Here is a 17981-nt window from a genome sequence, read left to right on the forward strand (position 1 = left end):
GCTGTTTTTCCTCTGCCTGCCTAGCACCTAGTCTCCTATCATTGTACCTTCCTTCAAAAAAGCACTGAAAGTATCCAGTGTTGCCTTAGCCTCCTTCTTTGCCTTCTGACACGCCGCTGTGAAACCCAGATTTGCCTAGAAGTCATTGGAGTTGCAGCACCTGCATGGTACAACACCCTCCCAATTAAAACCATAAAAGACTCACCGACAGAACATGCCATTTGAAACTAATTCTGAGTATAACACAATTGCTTTGTACGTTTGATAAAAAATAATCCAAAATGGACTTTAGCAAAATCCAAGATCATAATTTAATATTTAAATATATTTATTTACAAAAACGAAAAGCAACATGCATATCATACACAATGTGAAATGGATCACATGCAGCAAGAAATGCCCTTGCCCAAACAGAGTCTCTTTTATAGAATAAGTGATGAAGAGGTCAAGCAGTTTTACATTCTGTTCCTGTCACTGTACAAGTTCTTCCAGGACAAGCAGAACTTGTGACCAGCAGTGGCAGACGCATCGGGCAACAGAACACTTGGAAGCCATGAGCACCCTAGGAAGGCCTCTTGAGAATAGATTCAACTGAAAAGGGCAGAGGCTCATGTGCAGGGCGCTTCGTGCCAGCCTCTCGGGTGACCAAGATGTCCTTTGTGCAACGGTCTATGGTGAACTTGTACTTGGATTGGGCCTCCTTGACTGCACACTCCCTGTACTTCTTTGCTGCCTCCTCAAAGGTCTCTTTCGCTATGACAGTCCTGAGCTCTGGCCCCACCTTCTCATGCAGTGCCTGCTGGAACAGGGAATGGAAGGGGCTGTATCTCGGTGGCCGGGCCGCCTCTTGGTTTGGCTGCCCAAGGACCTGTTCATGCAGGCCAGAGTCCTTGGCCTCAGCTGAATGTGAGAAGTTCCTGCTGGGGGGAGAGAAAGCTGAGCGGTCCTTCTCCTGCTGCAAACAACGGGGCTCAGAGTGAGGCTGATGAATGTCACTTTCTGGCTTAGTGGACACTTTGGGGGCAACCTGGCCATCAAAGCCTTGTAGAGGGACAGTCATCCTAGAATCCCAGGCAGTTCCAGGCTTCAGAGCCTGCAAAGCGCTGGCATTCAACATGCACTGCTGGTAGCGTAGGGCGTCGCTGATGGGACCACATTTTGGCCAGACCAAGAACCTAGAAGGCAGCGGGTACTGTCGGTATGTGGTGGCCACGCTGACATTGGAGGAGATGAGCTCCACATTGCCGGAGCCCGAGTACTGCATAGTGAGGTCCAGGCAGTTGGGCAGGAAGCCACAGAAGTCCTTGGCAAGGGCAGGGTCAGTAGGACCTGCCGGTGGGTAGGTTGCACTGCTCTTGTAGGAGTTGTACTCAGCTGCCTGCAGAAGACGGCTTGGCAGAAAGAGGGCCTGGGATGCCTCCAGCATCTCCCGCTCCTTGTACTCTCGCTCCAGCATGATGTGCTCCAGCTCTTTGTCGGCAAACGCTCTCCGCTTCCTCATCCGATCGCTCACTGGGGCTGGCAGAGGAGCATTGCCGCCCAAGTAGGCATCTGCCGTCACAGGTCGGTATCCTAAAAACAAATAGGTATATATGGATTAATTTACGGAGCAGCTTGCCATGAAAAAGGGTAAAATTCAAGTCCCTTGTCAATGAAGCAATACAGTTTGCCGTGGATCATATTAAAAACAACTTCGCACTATGATATATATAGATAAATTAGCATTTGTTCCATTTTTGGGGCTTGTGTAAAAAAGAAAGAGAGGAACGTATTTTGTTAATTGAAAATAATGCAACAGAATTTCTCAGGACAAACATAGTGTAATATTAGCCATATTGGGGCAGTTTATCTTCATTCCAGCAAAAAGCTGGTGACATTATGCACATGCTCTAAAGAGGCAGAAAGTGTCGGGAGTGGTCCACGGGGAGTGGGTGGTAAGGTAGGGGGTTTGGACAGGCTTCTGTCTGCATGGGAGGAGAATTGTCTTCTCTCCCATGTGTCCCCCCCCCTACGGGGTCGAGCAGGGGCTGGGCTGTTGCCTGCAGCAGCAAGTCAGGTCTGGTGTCTGTAGGACTGAAATTATTGGGTCTGGAGTTTCTGACCGCAATGATTCTGAGCCTGGAGAAGCTGGAAAACGTTTAGTTGCTTGGAGTATTACCTTGGGGGGCAGGGGGAGATACTGCCCCAGGCAAATTGTAATGAAGGTCTAAGTATTTTTACACATGTAAAACCTATCACTCAGTTCTATATTTCCCATTAGTTAAATTACCACCCACGGTGTAATTCATCTGAAGTATGTAAAACAATGAATGAGTGTGTCCTCATTCCTCATTGTGTAATAACATTGGCAAAGCAATTGGTGTATAGAGTACACCTAAAATATAAGCATGTATTACAGCCCTATAATGACTATGAGGGGTTATGGTGAGAGTGGTAGTCGATAGTTGTTAATGTCTGCAGAATCCAGTGGTGGCATTATAGCTGCAACTCATATATTGCCTCATACATTTTTATATTGCCATGTGTCATTTTTATGGAGAGGGTTAACCTTCCTTGAATATAAAAATGTGTCCCTGATGTCATTCATGTAAATTACAGACCATAAACAGGCTCACTGGAATTATGTGGCAGGGGAGAGCCGAGTTATGAAACAAGGTTGACTACATTATCTGCAAGAAAAGTCAAATTATGTTGTGTAATGTGGCATAACGCAGCACATTTGGTGATAGTATTACTTCATTATTTTGTCATTTTTACACTTGTTAACACTGTCTGGGCATAGGTTGCACCCATTTAGTACCAGTTAAAACCCAAATATAGCAGTAAGTAATAGAAATGTGACCAGTCAAGCTTTGCAAAACACGTTGCTGCATGTTTAGTAACTTTTGAACCATTTGAGCTAGTAACATTTTTTGTTGTTAAAATCTGTAGATTATGCAGCAGATGGTGGATTGTGTGGCAAATACGGCAAATCCATAAGTATGCGGAAAAAAGGCAGCAGCAGCACAATTGCATAATTCCACTGGCCCTGACCATAATTCCCACAATTTGTCATTCAATGAATAATTGCTTTTAAAAGCATTGCCAATCTTAAAGTTAAACATCTTGATCAGTTAAAACAGTGCAGTAAACCATGCTGTTTTAGAAGAAAATCTACTCTTTAGGCCATGCCCAGGAACCAAAAAAAATATCTCTACCTATGTACCTCTTTGTTTCTAGTTGTTTATAGGTGAGCTGCTACATGCAAAGTATACAGACGTTAGGGAAATCCAAGGACAGCTGAAGGAGAAAAGAAAAGAGAGATAGTTAAGATAGAACCAGAAGAAAAGGCAAGGAGCGGGAACAAGGGTAGATTTCAGGGTGCAGAGACAGAAAAGAACCCTAGCGATGCTTTTGTTATCTTGATAAAATCATAATTAGGTCTCCCTGTTTTCCGTTTTTACTGATTTTTACAGATAAATACAGACAGAAAACCATTTATTTTCTTGTCGGTATTTATTTTTAAATGTGGATAAAAACTGAAACTGGGTGCTTTTTGAGTGACTCTAAATATACTTTGCCTTGACTGCCAAGCCAATAACTGTGTGAATTGATAGGTAAGAGGGTTAAAAAGAAAGGAATTTTAGTAAAGATGCTTAAATAGCAGTAGCAATGCACAAGGCTGATACTGAAATGTGCATACTTTCATGTAAGTGCATTGATTTATCTTCTGGGTGTTCAGATCACTGAAACCTGGCAGGCATTCAAGCATGACTGCATATTTATTGATTAAATAAATGTGGAAATATACCAGTTTCAGCTTTACTTTTTCACAAAACCCATAATAAATATGGATAAATACATATAAAATGAACAAAAAATTAAAATGGATAAATACAGACGCAAATGACAAAAAAAAATACCATAAAACCGGGAGCCCTAATCATAATACTCTCGCAGAAAGCACAGCGGGTTACGGGGGTGGTGTGGCTATAATGAGGTACCCCAGAAGCCCACGGTGACCATGGTGCATGGTATAGTTTAACCTCATTCTTTGCGATACGTGTTAAAACCCAGTGCATTACAGCATCCCGCGCAGGCCCCGACATGGCACGCTCACTGGAAGCCTGGTACACAAGGCAGGCGTTGCTTTCTCCGCGACTGATGCAAATGTAAACAAGGTTCGCTGAGAGAGCAAACGGCCCGTGCGTTTCACCCCCTCCATGGAGCAGGGATTTTTGTTTGAGGATCCCATTATGCCGTGTTTACCCAAGAACAACCTCGGCAGGTTCATTTGCAAATAAAATTCAATGGAAATGGATTCTTCTGCGTTGCTGTAATCTGCTGTTTCAACTACGAGTGCCAAGTCGTTTCCCTTTTAAAATGTGTAACTAGCGTTAAATAACTATCTCCGTAGAAAACTGGAAACAGTCCCTAATGTTTAACGACGACACCCTCCCCTGCCGCAATCACCTTCATCGGTGGGGCCCTCTCCCGCCGCATTCCCCTGCGCATGCGTCGTTTATGCGTCTGACACGCGCTCGCTGCCGGTTTATATTTTCTCTGGACACCCCTCTTTGTTTCCGTGGTCTGAGACAGAGCTCAAACTACAGTGCAAGGAAGATATTTAGTGTCGGAACAACTGGGGTGAATTAATTGTGAGCAATGTGTAACATTTTGAGGCGTTAGCCCGGCACTCGTGTGCAGCTGCTGGGTGATGTTTGCCCCCTGCTGGCGGGCTGCGCTCCCCGCAGTGATTTCCGTGCCGCGCTGTGTGTACTCAATGGATACATTTTCAGCACCTCATTTGCAAACAGGGGTTTAAAGGCAGGCCCTGGAGGAGTGTTGAATTGCACGCAGGAGACCAGTAAACACCACGCGCAAAGTCCCAATTGTACTCCTGTCCAACTCGGCCAAACATGAAATTACTCCAGTATTTCTGTAAGAAAAAAATGAAAAAGTCCCAGGGCGACTGCAATCTCCTAGGGGGCTATAATACCACCTTCATACAGGATAAATAAAGCTACCAGAAATTATATATGAATGAATCTAATACGGTCATCATTTTCTACATTCTATAGCTATATAGATATAATCCTTATGAACTGTTATATCATAGTCTTTATTATTATCATTGTAATTCCGTCTAATGTATTATTCTTATTATTATTATTATTATTAATAGTAGTATTATTAAACTTTAAAGTAATATTAAAAATAGCATATATTGTATTTATAACACTAATCCTATTAGTATTTACATTACCTTATTAAATATAAGAACAGAGTTGATGATTTTAATAATACTAAAATTGAAAATAATTATTATAATAACTTGATTCATAGTAATTGTTATCACCACCATCATGCTAGCAATCGCCCTCGCATGCCAGGTGCCTTCCTCCGAGCTTCGACGGGTCAGATCAGAGCAGCTTGATAACAGGGGACAGAGGCGCTTCTTTTTCTCACTCTTTTCCTCGGCTCTCTCGCTGTCCCTGTATTTCCATATCCATCTCTTACTCTCTCTCCTTCACTTCCCTTCTCCTCTGCTTCTCTGTCTACCTTTCTTGTTTGTGTCTCTCCAGCGGGGGTTGCTCTCACCTCCCCCATTTTCTGTGTCTCTTGGTATCTCTCCTGCCCCCTCTTCCTGTCTTTCTCTCTCCACCTTCTTCCCTCGGATACAAAGTTCCTTTTCTTTGAGTGCGTTCTCTCATTTCAATGACTTTTCCCTCCTCGCTCATTTAATGTATATCTATATGTGTCTGAGCTCCTTTCTCCCATGTCCACGCCACCTCTGCCCACCTGCACCTACACAAACTCATGCTTTCACGTGTTCACTCTCTTGGAGCACGATGTACAAAACACTTTTGAACGATCAAACTCTGTGATTTCCAAAATCAAAGGGGCAGATTTACAATTCCTGGCGCATGCCTGCAAATCAGCAGGGATGCGCCAGGAAACTTCCAACACGCATTACAATCCTTGCGCCTTTACAATGCGGCGTGCCATGGCTCAAGGAAATGCAGATGCATGTCGCATCTGCCGGAGTAAGGTTGGCGCAGTGCTGGGCGCGACGCAACGCCAGCACTGTTCCAACCCAGCCAATCTGCAACATGGTGCGTCAAGCCTTACGCCTGCTTCAAGCAGGCGTAAGGTTTTGACGCAGCGGCGTCGGAAAAGTGACTGAGTGAAATCTTGTAGATTTCACTCAGGCAGTTTTCCGAGGCGTTCCTGCGACGGAACACCCACCCTGTGCCGGAATTCACAAAATGGATGTTTGGAAGTATTCGGAATAGAAGTTAGGAGGAAGCATGAAAGGGAATACATTCTAAACGTGAGTCAGACCGGTAAGTATCAATGGTTTGAGACATCAATTGTGATTATAAATTACTGACACCTCCACGTTACGTGGTAACTGATTCACAAATGGGATGGCGCACCCGTTATATGAATTCCCTTTGTGAATCATGTTGGGGGACCTCGGGTGGAGCGGGTAATCATCCAGCAGACCGCTGCCTGCTCCCAAACCAATGCATTCCCAAACAAAAACCTTTGTTTAAATGCAGCATCAGTTCCTTTAAGGAGCATGAGCTGTTTTTTAAAAAGGTAAAGTTTTACATATGGAAATCCTAACAAAGGAATTGTGGTCTGCTGTTTCTTGCACCACCATTCATTTTTTTTTTTATTAAAGAGTTTTCTATAGTGCGAACTAGACCCGAGACATCAGCTATCAGAGCGCCTTACACGAGCACCAGTTTTGTTACAGAAGAACATATTCATTTTTGTTAGGCTCGGGGAGATTAAGTGATTTGCCCAGAATCATAGGATGTTGAGTGTCGCTGCCGAGACTCGAACCCGGTTCCCCAGCTTCAAGCTCGACCGCTCTAGCCGTAAGGCTACATCCCCTCCCCGACCATTCGTCTGTTTGCAGCCAATAACAGAGGGTCACAAATAGTGGCCTTCTTAATTCTTAGTCATTAGGGGGATTGTTCTGTGAAGACCTAGGGCTGGAGATTTTATACCACATATTAGTACATAGGTTGCATTACAAAATCAGAATCAGGTCGCAAAAAGTCAGTGTACAATTTGCAACTACGTTTGGCATCCTGTTTTTAGTTCATTGGGCCTTTGGTTCCCAAATTATGAGGTAAACAATATTTGTCTACCTCCTCCTTATCTGACCACCAACAAAAAACAATATTACCTGAAACTCTATATTCATTGACGGGCTCTTCGGGTCACTCATAATACTGACTTACAGCTCTGGACTATAATGTGCTGTATCATAGCTAGGGCTCCCGGTTTTATGGTATTTATTTTTTGGACATTTGCATCTGTATTTATCCATATTTATTTTTTGCTAATTTTATCTGTATTTATCTATATTTATTTTGGGTTTTGTGGAAAAATGAAGCTGAAATTAGTATATTTCCACATTTATTTAACCTGTAAATATGCACTCATGCTTGAATACCTACTAGGTTTCAGTGCTGTAAACAGCCGCAGCAGATAAATCAATGCGCTTATAAGCAAATATGCAAATTTCAGTATTAACCTTGTGCATATCTACTGCTGTTAAAGCCTCTGTACTAAAATTCCTTTCTTTTTTAGCCCCCTTACTTATCAATCCACACAGTTAATGGCCTGGCAGTCATGGCAGACAGTATTTAGAATTACTCAAAAAGTAACCCAATTTCCATTTTATCCACATTTAAAAATAAATGCAGACAAGAAAATAAATGTTTTCTGTCTGTATTTGTCTGTAAAAATCAGTAAAAACGGAAAACAGGGAGCGTTAATCATAGCCCATCAACGGCATCCATCTTTTTTTTTACAGAATGCTGGAAGGTAGTGGGTGCTATGCACACTCCTCACATTCTAATCCGGGGCTAGAACAGAGTGATGGGGAGGGGCCTGTTCTGTCTCCACCAAAGAATGCCAACAGTCCCCAAAGCCGACAGAGTGCATGCCACAAGAGGCCTCTCACCTTCCAGGATGCTTTTGGCCAGTAGGCTGGGCGGCCTGACGTGCCTCTGGTACACTGCCTTCCGCTCAGAGATGTTCTGCTTCCCCGACAGTCCCTTCTTATCCTGCAGAAAAGAAATACACCACATTATGTGAAGCGCTGTGCTTGTTTCCAAGGGCTATAACATGACACAAGTTAACGCAATTGACAGAAAGTTTGGCAGACCGTGCATTGTCTTCCTCCTCGAAGAGCACAATTAAGGCCTGCCTTGGGTATAAAGAATCCATAACTGGTATACAAGTCATATGACAAAGTCAACTCCCTTATAAGGTTCATGCTATAATATAAACTATGTATATATAACTAAACATCTAGTAAAAGTAGAGGTTACATTTATTAGTGCTTATTGCAAAAATCTAATTGCTATGGGAACAAGTATTTTCATCAACGTTATAAATCTAATATGCACTGGCATGCATTAAAACATCCCATCTATTTCATATAAAGTAACCGCCTCCTTCCATGTCATTGCAGATATTCTTTCCAGTCCTTGAATCATAGGACAACCTAATGTATTCTGGAGGTTGTGGACTTGGTTTGTTTCCATTGAACTAATTACAATAACATCCCTGAAACAATGCATTGTTAGTGGACCGTTCAGGACAGGAGACAGTATCCTTAGGGATCCGGAGAAAGATGGCCATCCTTATTCAAAAGTGCTCACAAATCCCTAGTTCTCAGCCTAGAGCTCCAACGATAATGACAAACACACCATCTGTATCTGCCCTTAAAAAGGCCCTTATAAATGATCTATTTGCGTTGCATTTAAAATGAAACCAGCAAAAAACGTAATTAATTCTCCTCTGTGCAAAATAGAATAGTGAATATTTCTCGGAATGTCTTTATGTTCTGAGCACTCCAGTGTTATACTCTAAAATTGTCACTACTGCTTCACTCTAGACTCGAAGTTTAAAGGGGTCACCCATTGTAGAGGAGAAACTAAATCTCTATATGCAATCCTGCATTGATAACAATTACCAGAAAAATGCATTTGAGAATGTCACTTTGTTTGAAGACATCTGCTTAGGTTTTAAAATCTACTGGGACATTGGTTACTGGATGGCCTGCTTCTTCCTAGAGGCATGTGTTAAGACAGTGTATCGGAAAGGAAACTACCAGCTACGTATGCTACCGCACATCGCTCGGTTTCTCTTGAGGGATGTAGCAAAGGTTCCTGAACATGGTCGTCTCTCATATGGAATATGGAACGGCTCTACCCTCTGGAATGCCCACGTGTCACCTTGCTCCTCTCAAAGCTGTCTTACATTCTGTGGTGACAGCTTTCCAGCAGTACCAAATTCAGTCATATCACCCATGCTTTAGCTTCCTCCACATGACTACACTTGAAGCATAAAATACATTTACGGTGCCCTGCATCTTATAAAAAGCACTTCAGATGAGTACCCTGACAAGTCTGGCACATAAGCAAACAGTCCCTCGGGAGCATCCCTCTTATCTAGAAATGCCTTGGGTCTAGAAACAGGCCACTTAAACTTCACCCTCATTCTCACGAAAGACTCCTAAATTTGGACTCCCCTTCCAACTCGTTTCAAACTTGGTCAATTAGGTACACCACTCAAGAAGGACCACTTAAATACCTTCTTGCCTGATACATGGGATAGACAAAGTTTCAATTACACAAGTATTGTCAGGCGTATTCAGAAATTTTTCACATCTCGAAGAAGTATGAAGTTGTGCAAATTTGCCAAAGAATTTTGTCATTTAACTTCAACCACCCCTCCATCCGGATGTCCTTCCTTCACTCCCACTGACCTAGAGGTGTCTATCGAACAGTTGCTTCAGACAGAGGTTAACACACTTATGTCCTGTACTAGCATAATTTTTCTTAATCACATGGACGACTGCTTGGATAATTCACTCCTCTACAGTACAACCTATCGTTATCCAATACTATTGCAACTATGTCAACGTTGTTTGACCATAACTGCATGCTGCTCCTAATACTTTTAGCCTTTACAAAGCCCTTTGTGATGAAACACGTCAGCTGTAGTAGGTGCTTGCTCAATTGGCCTGAGGAACTATTGAAAATTACCTAGGTCACTCACTGTCCTATATGTATGCTAAAGCGTCCGGTTGGATATACGTGTTCTTGGTGACCACATCAATCTTTCCTAATTGTACACTATACTGAGTGTGTCCTCTATACACCTGCTACAATATAACAAATATGAATCGTTGAATATACAAAATGCATACTGTGCATTATGTTCATGTTTAGGAGTGTCTGGACAACCCGTGCCTATTGGATGGGACATTCACTGCATTGATGTGTGTTTCCCACAGTCACAAGAGTAACAGCAGAGAAACAAAATGGCTGCACTCAGCTACTTCATCTTCTTTCCCCGTTTACAGAAAGTCAGCCCTGGCACTTCAGGCAGACTGGTGATGAGGTGGAAGGCAGCACCATGAACCAAAAAACAAGCATTGGCAATAGGTCTCTCCTTTATGAGAGCTAGGAGCTTTGCCAATGTGCTTTGGCCATGCAGTGAGCTGGCTGCATCATAGTGCTTTTTTTCTTATGGTGAGTAGGGGGGCAACACAGATAATTGCAGAGTGAGATGTGAGAGGGAAGAAGCAACATGGAAAAGAGGAGAGTGGGAGGCAAGAAGCAACATTGACAAGGAGGGATGGGGGAAGAAGCAACACGGACAAGGCAGGTGGGGGAAGATGCAACATGCACAACAAGGGTGGAAGGGAGGAAGCAATATGGAAGAAACAGCATAGGAGACGAGGAAGACAAAAGAAAAATAATACCTGAAGCCCAAATAATCAAAATAAAGTAATCAGTACTTGGTCCATGCTCCAAATGAAAGAAAAGGAAACAAAACTGGCACACTTTGGCCAATTAGGAGGCAGCAAATGAGAATGAAATTAAGCCAATGAATGGTAAGTGATTGGCAAGCTGCAAGCCCCTTGTAGAAAATAATATCTATTGCAAGCAACAGCGCAATCGCGCTGTCTTACGCGAGACCTAAAAAGTAAGCGACTGCTGCTTCCTGCTTTGCACAGAAGCAGGAACTTAAGCTGCAGTCCAGGCACCTTTCTTAGGCTCAGAGGTTTTTTTAACTTGGCTTTTAAAGTCGGTATTTTTTTTTTGTGTGACTCTGCGAAGTCACTACCACAAATACTCCAGCACTCTAAAATGACCTCTTTTTCTGTAAACGACCCTGTACCCTTCTCTCCTGAATTCTAACCTCTTCCTCCACTTATCTCTGGGTCACCAGCCTTCCAAATCCAAGGTACACGACGGTCACGCCACCCAGCATCCCGACGCTGCAGTTTCCCTTGTACTTCTCTCTTATCTCTACTCGTGCATCCAGTGCTAAAGGCATCATTGCATTTCTATTATTTGTCACGGTCTGATGTACACGCCATTAGCTGTCTGGGGCCGTCCTGCAGGAGTGATGCCTTCTGCACTAAAGTTGACTTTTAAAAAAGCACTTTCGTTTCGATCTCTTTATTGTGTTGTAAATCGTTTTGTCCCGTCTTCCTAAGGATCTACTTCATGCTCTGCAAAATCTCAGATATGTAAAGACGTATCTCGCACCTCTCACCTATCCTCCTCCCACACTGACCGCGGTCTGCCCGCGAGCTTCGTACTGATGCCGCAGTGTTTGCGTCTCTTGTCCAACTGTCACCTTTCAACAGTCCACGCAGTCAAACGCCATGTGGGTACTCTGCCCACTAGTAATTGTTATTGTGGAGTGGGTAGCTTTTCCGAAGCACTTCCCCCTGTATTCGTTATTAAATAACTGCCCCTGCTGGCTGAAGGGATGGACACACCGTGCACACGGCGGTCAAGAAACGAACCACCGGGAGGAGCCACGGGAGTGAGGGGCCATATGTATCCGAACACTGTGCAAGTTGTAAACCGCCTTATAGTATGTCTACTCTCAACATCGTGGCGTCATCGCGTTCGTGTGACGTCTATTCGCGCTCATTCATTTATGTGCGAAGTGGACATATTAAACCCGCAGATCACTAATCTATATGACCTTTTCCTTTAGTGTATATGCTTCTATGCTTCTATGTCGCCGCTGTTTATATTATTAGCCCCTACACATGTCAACTATTTCGCATTAGGAAAATTTAGAGTCGTTTTTAAAACAAAAAAATCTATTAGCTCTATAAGACTCTATAGGTTATCAGCGCAAAAAACGGCAAGTCGTGGAGTTCCCACGGGAGCAGGAGGGTGATACACTGATACAGTACAGCGCGGCAGTGCACACCAACAACTGCTCCAGACTGTGGGTAAACGGCACCCACAACACGGGAAGATATGTGCTGTTTGCACGATCAACAGCCGGTTGCTGCGCCTGTTTGTGGGGACAACAGGGGCACCGTGTGCATCTGCGGAGGCGCTGAGACCGCCTGTGTTTGTGTTCCTTCACTCGGCGGGCCTCACTCCCCGGCAGGCACCACCTTTGTTTATAACTACTTAGTTTAAAACGCCGAGCCGAATCTGCGTCTCTAAAAACAAACCGGCGCTTTGAACAGAAGGAAAACACGCGTGTTTTCGGAATAATACACTCAAGTGGGAAACAACTTTCCTAATGTCTGTGAAAGTGCTTCCAGAAACAATTACACCAGACTGCTCTGCAATGGGAAGAGGAAATCCAAGTCTAAATGTTTGAGAAGAGGTGTGACCTCGTGTTATGTGTGGGGAGGCTGTATTATGCAGACGGTGCTGCCACCACACACAATCAATGCTATGAAGAAAAGCAATCAGGGTGAACTGGGACAAAAACTTTGGCCTGAGCACCAATATACAAGTGGCTGCCATCAGCGAACCGGATAGCTAAAAAAAACTGTCAATATCGGGAAAATCAATAGTACCTCCTCCTATGTTTGCCCCCTAATTAATTACTTAACGAGGCCGCCATGCATCATTAACTAATTAAATAGGGTGAAAAGGCACTCGGGGTAATGCAATTACCGGTAAGTAAATGGAGCCAGGCCATAAAACCAGCCCACAACAGCTAAAAACCGGCAAACACACAGATCTGTCAGACACGAGACGTCCACCAGGCACTGCCTTATTGCTCCATAGGCCACCCTAACCCTGAAACCATTCACAATAATAATACATTATCTTACATGTCTAATTTTGGGTGATTAGCTTGAATTCTGTTTGTTTTTCAGATATGCAAATGTTTAGTGAAAATAGCAAGTTAAATACAGAACCATACTGTTTAGCTGCCTGCAGTAAAAAGGGAACAATGGTTATGTGGTTAAAAATGTGGAATGTTGCACAAATAAAATATCTGCATTGTTAAAAACAAAGCACATTCTGTCTGTAAAAGGAGTGAATGTTGAAGGTGGTCTCTTCAATATGCAGGCGACAATGGCCACTCATTTGAACTAGAATGTTTACATTTCATGGATATATTATTGATAAAACAATGAAGAACGTTTAGCGCCAGTGAAATGATGTGATTTTGTGGCTGCGGATTTTACAGCACAATTATGGATTCAGTACATACATAATCTGTTAGAGTAAAGTGCAGGTTCCATCAAAAATATATTTGTGACACAAATCGAAAATAATACTGCCAGGGAATGTGCCATATAAGGCTGCATAATTTGCCTCTTCTCCCCACATAATTTTAGTAAAAATAACTCGGCCTTCCATTGTCGCATAATCATAGATGGCAATGGTAACGGTCTGTTGAGTGATTTCGGGGCTGCAGTTATAATGATGAAACCAATGTTTCACAAGGACAAGGCGCTTGCTTGCGCATGTGTGTGTGTGTGTGTGTGTGTGTGTGGGGACGCGCGAAGGGACTGAAGTATCTTTAAGCAGTGGTGTTGGAACAATTTTCAGAGTGGAGAGTGCTGCCCTCAGTGTTATGTGGTGAAGCCATGCAGTTATGTGGAAGACCCAAGTGTTCCACAATCTGTTGCAGCTGAGTCACCCCTATCCTAGGAAATAATGGTGGGTAGTCGTTTTGGACCACGTTTGTGTGCCAGGGTATTCCCTTTCACAAAGAGCACATTATCCATTTAAATGTCCTCTCGGGATGGCCTGTAAATTTGCATCAATCATGAAGTTTCACTACTAAACCCATGTAGTGCACATCGACTGTCAGTGCATATGATTCACTTGTGTATTCCACAAGTAATGTTTCTTGGTGTGTTTTGATCTTATTACACTCTTTGTTTCCATTAGACCTCAGAATTACAACAACAAAAAACCTAGTTTCTCATTTAAAGGTTTCTTGCTGCTGATAGGTTTTTAAATATCTGTAAAGTTAATTTACAAGCATTTAAATATTCTGTGTTAAAAAAAGTTTGACATCCTGTAGTATTTCCTTTCATTCTTCCTGCACCCAAGCAAGATTGCCAATGGTTTAAGTTATAAATCTCCCTGAGTCTGCGGTTAAGGAAAGGAAAAAACAAACACCAACTTTTATTTTAAATAAGCAGCGGTGTTTTAAAAACATCTCATGGCTCTTGACCTCTGTCTTTGAACTTAAAGAAAATGCAAAGATGAAAAGTAAACCTTAAGACCTTCTAATTGATCATTCCTCTTCTGAACGATTGCAGGGTGGCGGTGGGGGTGCTGCGGCCCCTCCCGCGCTCAGGGGCGTGGCTTCCATTGGTGCAACAGGTGCAGTGTCAACAGGGCCCAGAGGCCTGAAGGGCCCATTCCACAGTGTTTCTTCTATCTTTTACAGTTCAAACCCCTACTAAGGAGTACATTACTGCCTCGCGCTAGGAGCCAGGTATTTACTTCCGATGACAAGCTAGTCTAAAACAGAGATGCTCCCACCTCTGCTGTCTTCTAGCTTGTCGCCGGAAGTAAATACCTCGTTCCTCAAGAAATGCTCTAATGAAATGTCAGATCGTCAAGCTCGTGCCCTTTTACCAGTACTCATGAAAACCTAATTTCACTGACATATTCGCGCACGCGGCGTGAGTGTCTGTGTGTGTCTCGGCCTAGGCCCTGGACGGGCCGGCCCATAAGCACGACAGGATCAGCTGTAGGGCCCAGGGTAGGGTTGCATTACTGCACTGAAACCCGTGCAGGCCTTCCCTACCCAGGCACTACCCATATGGCTGCCCTAACAGGCGAATGGGAAGTGCCCTGTTTAATTCCGCGCTTGAGGCCTTGTGTTTTCCTCACAGGCACGAGAGGAAGATTCTGTCATGGGCTCAATAAAGCCCTGCCGAGTGCTGCTCGTGGGGGCAGACCAAGTAGTATTCATGTCATTAGACCCCGACACTGCGTGCTTTTCCACAGGCCACTCGTTGAACTGCACAGATGCTTATCACCGACATTTTAATTCTCCACCCGGTGACCTGAGGCCACCTCCTTACCCTACATCTGTTCAGCATCCTTCTGTATCCTTTGCCCCGATGTCTCGGTCTCTGTGGGTTGCTGTCTCGCGGCGCCACCTTCAGAGCCCCCAGGACCCTCTCACCTCAGTGGCCTTCCTCCCCCTCTCTGGTGCGCCCCACCAGCGCCTCTCCGCCCGGCCTGTCCTCGGTGACTAGCAGACCCTCGAGCTTCTCTCGCACCTGTCCTTCCCCGCTCATCTCATATTGCTTTCTGCCCCCTATTGCCCATCTCGTGTCCCACTAACCGCAATCGCTTACCAACGACCCGAGCCCCATCATAGTTTGCCCTCACTCTCTCGTGCCAAACTCCCACCGCCTGCCCGTTTCCCTTTAGGGGCTTACTTTCCTCTAGCACGACTCACCTTCCCTCCCCCTCCCCTCCCCCCACCTCAGTGGCCGAGACTTGCATTCCTGGGACACACTCCCCAAAACCTTACTTCATTTGCTCCCTTCCACCTCCCGCGCCCCGCTCACCTCTGTGGCCTGCTGCCTCCGGAGCGCCACCTGCGCCGCCATGACCCGCTGCCGCTCCACCACCAGCAGGCAGTTAGCGCACTGACAGTCCCGCCAGCGGCAGAAGCGCTTGTGACCCTTCAGGCAGGACACCACTCCGTGGTTGCGGCAGCGGGCGCACTTGGGGGTACGGCTGAGCTTCCTCTGCTCCCCGCAGCCCTTATCGGTGCCCGTCGTGGTGCCCTGTGCCGGGGGGCGAGACCCCGGCGGCACCTCCTCCTCCTCGTCGTCTTCCTCCTCCTCGCAGGTGTCCCCGGCCGGAGGGGGGCTGAGGCTGGGGGGCGCATCGCTCTCCTCGTCGAGCTCCAGGCTCTCCACGTCGATCTCCACGTCCCCGGCAGCCGCCTGCAGCTCGTACATGGCGACCCTCCGCTGAGCAGGCCTCTCTGCTGAGACAGAAAGGGGATGTGTGAGTGGAGTCATGCAAACCAAGTCTTCAGTGTGCAGGGATCAGACCGAGGTACAGACAACAACGGTTTCCGGGACACACAGCCGTTCGTACATATTCCAGCGGGGAGGGTGTGCTCAGAGGCAGATGTAAAGGCATAGACACACCTCAGTGACAGTCACTTATACGTGTGGGGGGGGGGAGGGGGGGACATATTCTCTGCAGGCGAGCATATACAGACAATAATAAATACGCTGCAAAGGTATATCACATGCTTCTCAGTTCTATCTATGGCTGCAAAGGGTGCGTCGGGTGTTAATTTCCGAAAGTAAAACAAAGACTTATTATATGTTGTTTATCACTTTTAGGTGTTAAAAAAGTATGCACATTGTCAACTTTCACTTTGATAATGTCCCATAGTGCTATGAGGTGGCCCGTAGGGTACCCTTTGGTGTTGTTTAAATCGCCCCCCCCCCCCTTTTAATTAGGACACAATAAAACAAGTCGTGATCATGTGATCTACAGCAAATCCCGGCGTCTTCTTAATATGTGTCCCTGCAATCCGCAAAACACGTCATGGGCTACACGAAACCTGTGATTTCAGTCTCAGGAGGCAGCAGCAGTGGGGCACACAGTTCTGCAGGCTGCGCCGGGCACATACTTATCGCATATGGCGCGTTTGTCTGACCGTGTTGTTGGGCACCATAACACGAAGCCCTCTTGGAAGCAAATGCCCCCCCCCCCCCCCCCCCAACACTTTAAAAAAACAAAAAAATTAAGAAAACCTCTTCCAAGCAGCTTTCAAGGCGCTGCCAAAAACCTACTGTCATCTGACCCATGTTATTTGTATCTTGCTAAAATAACTCCGTTTTTGTAAGTAGCTTTTCGGTAAGAATTCTGCCAGGTCTGCTCACTATTCTAGTGATTACGAGCAGTTGAGAACTTCCTAGTGCGCGAGCCACCTGCCCCCTTTGCCTCTCTTGGTATCTCCCACCCCCACCCCGTCTCCACGCCAGTGCGTACCTGCGCTCGGTGCCGGGGTGAACCTTCCCTGGGTCCAGGTAGGGGTCTCGCGCTGTGCTGCGCAGCGCGTGAATGTGCTTCGAGCGGTGCACGCGGTTTGCTGTCACTCGCCCACTCCACGTGCTGCCTCCCCAGATACGCACTTCGGGCACTGGCCGATGACAGTTCACAGTGCTCGCGGGGAGGGGCACTCGCAGCGTCCCTGCTGCTCGTGAGGGTAAAGGAGGTCCCCTGGAGGTTAATCCAGGCCCTTGTGAGGTGCCGGGCCGTGCCGCGCCGTTGGGTGCCGTCTACTCTGCCTCCCGCGGGCTCTCAGTCTGCAGTAATGCCCGGCCCCTCGGCGGGGTTAATTGTGTGGGCGGTCACCGCTGATTGGTCGGAGCTGCAGGGGGCTGGGCAGGGGGAGCTCGCGCCTTCACTGGGAGGACCTGACCGTGTGACAGTTCTTGACTGCTGCTGGTCGCCTCCGCAGATGAGCCTTTGATAGATGTGACCCTCAGCGGTCACAGGTAGAGCGGGATTTGAGGAGTGCCCACTGACAGCCTCCGAGCCCTGAGGCTGCAGAGAACACACCCACTTGTCAGCAGTCTAATTTTGCTTGCATCAAACGGAATGAAATAACCCACAGCGCTCACCAGCACACAACAAGTTCAACATGCTGGCAGTGATTGTAATGGTTTATACATATTG

At 45.7% G+C, this 17981-nt stretch overlaps 1 protein-coding gene across 2 annotated transcripts; it reads right to left on the reverse strand.

Moving 5' to 3' along the window:
* Window positions 1-310: 310 nt before the first annotated feature.
* Window positions 311-17690, reverse strand: DMRT2 (doublesex and mab-3 related transcription factor 2). Of its 2 annotated transcripts, none has more exons than XM_085632962.1 (4): window positions 17292-17690; window positions 15842-16269; window positions 7967-8069; window positions 311-1572 (listed from the first exon to the last, which is right to left on the reverse strand). In XM_085632962.1, exons 2-4 carry the CDS (start codon window positions 16238-16240, stop codon window positions 563-565), a joined length of 1512 nt encoding a protein of 503 aa, XP_085489088.1. In that variant the 5' UTR covers window positions 16241-16269; window positions 17292-17690; the 3' UTR covers window positions 311-562. The 2 variants fall into 2 exon arrangements, with proteins under 2 accessions (XP_085489088.1, XP_085489087.1); XM_085632961.1 differs by having other exon boundaries at window positions 15842-16266; window positions 17292-17688.
* Window positions 17691-17981: the final 291 nt, after the last annotated feature.

This window comes from Triturus cristatus, chromosome 2_1 (genome assembly GCF_964204655.1).
Source record: "Triturus cristatus chromosome 2_1, aTriCri1.1, whole genome shotgun sequence".
Taxonomy (NCBI): domain Eukaryota; kingdom Metazoa; phylum Chordata; class Amphibia; order Caudata; family Salamandridae; genus Triturus; species Triturus cristatus.

Excerpts from the sequence above, each read along its gene's own strand:
- DMRT2 (XM_085632962.1), bottom strand. The coding sequence starts at position 16,240 with ATGTACGAGCTGCAGGCGGCTGCCGGGGACGTGGAGATCGACGTGGAG. Across the intron at positions 8,070-15,841 it reads GGAGGCAGCAGGCCACAGAG|GATAAGAAGGGACTGTCGGG; the intron begins GTGAGCGGGGCG and ends TCTTTTCTGCAG. Across the intron at positions 1,573-7,966 it reads GGCCAAAAGCATCCTGGAAG|GATACCGACCTGTGACGGCA; the intron begins GTGAGAGGCCTC and ends ATTTGTTTTTAG.